Here is a 5,915-nt window from a genome sequence, read left to right on the forward strand (position 1 = left end):
CTCATTTCTGCATTTCAGGGCATCGAATCCTTCTCTCTTTCTCTCTTTTACACCAAAAATTATTCTATTCTCTCTCTCCCATACTCTAAGCTTTAAACCTATATTCCTAATTACACAGTTCTCCCCTTAAGCACTCCAAGGAGTCCATACTTAACCCGAGGTTCCGTCCATAAACCAAGGTGTGAAAGGTACACATAACTGAGGGTTTGGACCAAATCAACTCTACTTTTTATTTAATTTAATTTAATTTTCATTTGCTTTATATTTTTTATTGAAATTACTAACAATTTATTCATGATGTAGCAATTTAAAGGAAAGCGTGGAATGTGAGTAATTAATTAATTTAATTACTCATATTTTATTTTAATATTTCTAGTATCATGATTAGGTTAATTTTATATTTGATTTGGTTAACGCTATTATGGTTAAATTGCTTCCAATATGAATGTTTATTTATTATATTTATTATGATCACCATATTTCATGTTTAAAGGGAATATGTAATTGAAAATCACGCCTAATAAGATAATTTGGACAACCGATTTAGGTTCCTTTTTAATCTTGTCATTTAATTCAAGTGATCACAAATTTTTTTAGAATTATGTGTTGCATTAATATTTAACCAATCTAGCCTAATAATAGTTTGGAGCAAATTGAATATTTGTTTGTATGCCTTTGAGATCGCAGGAATCACTTTTCACAATAAGAATCGAGTAGAGGCCAATACGGGCGAATGTGACTCCATGACTCACTTCGTACCATCATCCTCGATCCTCCTTTCGTGGTTCCGAACCATATGGAGTTAGTAATCTCATGGATTATGAATGGGGTGTAACCTTCACGGGTCATTGTTGCCTTCGTTGTCCCTTATTTGTGGTTGCCTTAAATGATCCGTGAACGGTTTACAAGTTCCTTAAAAACTTGTTGGCGGCTCCCTACTTTCCTTGTCCCTAATCGTATACGTCAATTCCCACTTCCTAAGAGTGCCAAGCATATTCACACATGCTTTAATGTAGGCGCATTTCGAACGATGCCTACACATACGAAAATGACAAAATAAAAAAAAAAAAAAAAAGAATGGTGCATTATCACACCAAGAACAATTTTTTTAATGTGTCATTAAGTATATAGTTATTGAAATATATACTTATGGATTATTGATTTATTATTATTTATTGATGATTACTAGTGATATATGTGTTTTATATGCTACTTTATCTCCCGTCTCATGGTCATTTATATGCATATTTTAGCTCTTCATAGCTACTTTTAGCACTAATGTGTGGTTTTGAGTGTTTTGTAGAGTTGACATTTGTTTTGTAGGAATTTTCCGCATTTGTCGGTAATTTCTATGGTTTTCCGGCCACTTTGAGATATTAAAGCTTGTAGCACATTCATGACCGTTGATTGTAGCCCAAGATCGATCGTATCGGTGACTAAGGGCTTGGTTCGTGGAATTGGTCCGAGCAATGGACCGAGAAGAAGTGGTCCTTTAATAATTAAAGCCCAAAGAAAACAAAGAAAAGAAGAGTCGGTCAAAAGGGACCAGGCTCGATCGGGCGGTACCCCCAAAATCGAAGAAGATAGAAAAAGGCTAGCCCGATCGGGCGCGTATAAGTTTATGCAGCTTAGGATTTTCGTTTTGGCTAATTTTCGAGCTTAGTATGAAAAATCTTCTTGTAATTTCTTTTAGATGCGTTCTTCATTATTCCTCTTTTCATACTTAACTTTAGAGAGATTCCTAGTTGTTGTTTATTGTTGAACTCAAGTTTTCCCCTTTTAGTGCAATTTCATATTTTCCTTCTTTCGATATTCTTTTTTCTCTCCTTTATCACTTATTTTCTTTGCTTTGACTTTAATTGCTTTATTAATTTGTGCTTTGATCTTAATCATGTCTTTTTCATATGCTTTGATTAGTTTAGATTTAATTATGTGTGAGTAGTTTAATTGTAGGGTTCTTGGGGGATCCATAATTAATATAGAGGGATAATTTGTTTTGGTTGATTATTGATATTATATGATAATTTCTTATTGGATTGTTTTATTTACAATTAATCGAATAGATGTGATTTGATTGTAAAAGTATAGCGATATTGAATTGATGAATCGAGCAGATGTTAATTTAATATTAAAGGCTATTTTCAATAGGAACTTAGATCTAGTAAATTGCGAGAGTCTGTTAGATTTATATTGATTAATAAATTGCGAGAGCCTGTTAATCATGTTATATGTGCAATGTTAATTATTTATTGCTATGTTTTATTCCGAAATAAAAATTAATTACTAGTAAACCTGTGACCCAAGGCTTTTTATTATTGATTTCTCCCAATTAATTCTCCTTAGTTTAAATCTCCTCACAACAATTTGGTTACTTGATAGTTTAGATTATTTTAACAAGCTAAAATATGCACGCCATGCGTGCACAAAATACCACATACATACATGATATTTTATGAAAATTATGAGTTGAAATTATTTCCGCATACATATTGTACATATACTTGGAGATAATGCTGTAATAAAATTACAATATAAAAAACATAAAAAAAAAATATATCCTTAGCATGAGTTGTTTTTGCTTCCATACACTTTTGATGCTTAGTTGTTGACTTTTATCACACTTAGCTTTCTCCCTGATAAGAAGATAAAGAAGTCATTTCATAGATGTATATTACTTAAGAAGTTATGTATGCATGTTTAATATTTATGATTATACCTGATAATTAGGGTTGTGGCATATGAGGCAGGAGGACTTCTTTGTAAACCACGTTTTTTTTGTAAATACACCACATCTTCCTCGAATATCTCCTTTACTAACCAAAACTCTGGTTGTTTCTTGTGAGGTCCCTCTTGATAGTGCAACATATAACTGTCCATGGCTGAAAACATGTTGGGGGAGATATATACCAACATGAGGAATGGTTTGCCCCTGCGATTTGTTTATGGTCAAAGCAAAACATAATTTCACATGAAATTGTTTTCTGATCATTTCAAATGGCAACTTCACATCTTCTGCCGTTTTTAAAGGAATACGTGGAATGAACACTCGTGTCCCTTTATGACTTCCGGTCAAAATTTCTTCCTCAATCACATGATCCCTTAACCGACTACATATCTTGTCCCATTACACAACCCATTGCTTGTTTCAATATTTCTCAAAAGCATGATTGGAGATCCAACTTTCAACTTAAGAATATGTGGTGGCAAACCATCAAAGGATAATGACTTCAAGAACTCCTATTGATAGAGATTTTGACGATCTTCTGGAATAGAGTCACGTGAGTAGTAGGTTTTTTCTTCTCCGACAAACTCTGTAAGTATCTTCTCATTAAGCATGCCAACTTCGACATTTGTTGGTGTTATTATAGCTCTTTGTACCATGTATGACACATTTCCTACGTGCTTAGTTAGGTTTGTGAATATTTCAGGGATTAGATTATCAACTGAAATATTATCACCATTTCCTACACATATTGAAGATGGTAACTTTATCATGTCTTCATCAACTGTAGGCTCACATCCATCTCTAACTCTTAAAAGAAAGGCTGCAAATTCAGGATCCTGTATTGATCTTATTTTGAGTGAGATGGAGTAGGTGAACATGTTTCCATAGTGTTGACCTAACCAAACACGCATCTATAGTTTGAGCCTTTGTTCCTTTTGGTACAACGGGTAAAATTCGTCTAAAATCTCCACTAAACAAAATGACTTTGTCGCCAAATGGAACATCAACCCCTGTTAGATCTCTTAAACTACGATCAATTGCTTCATACGCATGTCGATGAGTCATTGTTGCTTCATCCCATATAATGACAGCTTCATACTTGACAAATTGACAAAGCATGCAGCGTAACTGGAATACCAAGAGTTTTATGAGCGGTTTTTCCTCGATGCAATAGTGTGGCAGCAATACCTGAGCTAGTTAATGGTAATCCAAATTTCCCTCTAAGCTTGACTGTTGCAAGTATGGCTCGATATAGATAAGTCTTACCTATCCCACCTGGACCATCTATAAAGAAAATTTGACCATTCTCTGCATCAATAGCTTCCATTATGATATCAAATGAATACCGTTAGTCGTCATTAAGATGCTCCACACAATGCACAGCTTCAGGGGGCACTGGTGCTGATAATTCATCATGTATGGCTCTAGATACATGTGCGTTTCCATCCAATTGAATGTTTATTTAAGGTAAGTCGAAGTCATTGACACTCTTTCCAAATTTTTTTAACATGCGATCGATATCATAGAGAACTGTATCACGTACCAGATCTGGATTTGTTGAAGTTGAATATAAGTAGTCTTCAGCCATGTAATGATAAAATTCATCCCATAAAGATTGAACCCCAGTTGGTTGACAATAAACCAATAACGTGACAAAAAATCTTCTCAATGATGATGGCATCTTAGAGTTTGATGTTTCATGGAAACAATCACGAATACTTGCATCATTCTCCATAAGACCTAGTTTTTCGGCTGCTTCTCTAAAAGTAGAATAAACAATCCCATTGACAGTTCGTATATGCTCAAATGATTCAGGGCCTTTAACATGATCCAACAATAAACGTAAGAAAAATCTTTCTCCTTCCATTAGTGAGGCTGTGTAGATTCTACCTATCGCTCTTTGTGTACTCCTCCTTTTTCTCCATGTTTTTGTAGTCGTTAGCCATCAATAACGTTGAGGAAATTCTCTATATAGGTATGTTCTCGCCTCTAGATCTGAGGAATTCATCTTGAAGAACTCTGTGAGCATAGTAGAATAAACCAAACCCAGTGATGAATACCTTTCATGTCATTGATTATCGAACAAAGAGAAAGTGTGAAAAGTCTAGTGATGAGAATGTTTTTATTAAAATATCTCTTCTTTCTGTTTTTGAAAATATTTCTTTTCTTACCCTATTTTTGAAAAATGTGCATTCTAGTTTAGTTTGGTCCATGACATGGGTCCAATAATGGTGTAGTTGGATGGGGCTTGAAAATACCTTTCCAACGATATATTATAAGCCCAATTCCGATGAATAATGAGGAAGTTATGGCCAAAATACTAAATTGGGCCCAAACCGGATTTTACCTACGGTCCAATGATCATGTGGAGGGTCCAAAGGTCTAATCCTATTCCTAAGCTAATTAGGATTAATTGGAAGCTTCTATAAGTTTTTAAAAAATCTTAATTATCCTTTTTGAAAAGATAAGATTAAAGAATTTGAGTTAAATAAAAACTTTCCTTTTATAAAAACTTTCCTTTTTTTTAATCCTATTCTATTCGAATTTAAAGATGTTCAAAGAAATTCAGGTATTATTTTTGTGCCTTATAATCTTTATCCAAATCTTATATGGTTGGATAGATCTTGAAATTATCCTTCCAATGATATATTATAATATTAATTCTGAGCTATAACGAAAAAGATATGAATGAGATACAAAACTTTATCCAAAACTGACACCGTCCCAATATTTCGGCCATATATTTTATTTACAAAATATTTTAATCTAATTCTAATTGGGTTGGAAAGTAGACTTTAAGAGCTTTCCAACGACATGTTATATGTCTTATTTGGACTTTTGGATAAAAAGATATGATAAAAACAAAATCCGTAAAAACTGTTGTCCATCGAGTTTTATTTCGATTCGAATTTGGATTCTTTTCTTATTCTTCGACCCTCTTTTTTCTCTATAAATAGAGGTCATATCTCCCCTTTTCAATCATCAACTCTCATCAAGAATTTCTTGATTCTCTCTCTCTTTCTATGCCAACCTTTTTACAATTCCTCATACATTAGCACTAGACACACCTAGCTAAATTCGAAGTTGCCTTCCCCCTAGACGTGAAAGGTTTGGTATTTCTGAGGGTTTGGTCCCAAATCTCTATTTTAATTATTTAATATAATTCTTTGATTTAATTATTTTCCTTGAA

The 5,915-nt window shown here is 33.5% G+C and overlaps 1 protein-coding gene across 1 annotated transcript; it reads right to left on the minus strand.

Annotated features, from left to right (window-relative positions):
- Positions 1–3,237: 3,237 nt before the first annotated feature.
- Positions 3,238–4,052, minus strand: LOC110739171. The gene is made up of 3 exons (XM_021919636.1): positions 3,914–4,052; positions 3,631–3,795; positions 3,238–3,545 (listed from the first exon to the last, which is right to left on the minus strand). The coding sequence occupies exons 1-3, from the start codon at positions 4,050–4,052 to the stop codon at positions 3,238–3,240; spliced, it is 612 nt and encodes a 203-aa protein (XP_021775328.1).
- Between the last annotated feature and the right edge of the window lie 1,863 nt (positions 4,053–5,915).

This window comes from Chenopodium quinoa, unplaced genomic scaffold (assembly GCF_001683475.1).
Source record: "Chenopodium quinoa cultivar QQ74 unplaced genomic scaffold, ASM168347v1, whole genome shotgun sequence".
Classification (NCBI taxonomy): domain Eukaryota; kingdom Viridiplantae; phylum Streptophyta; class Magnoliopsida; order Caryophyllales; family Amaranthaceae; genus Chenopodium; species Chenopodium quinoa.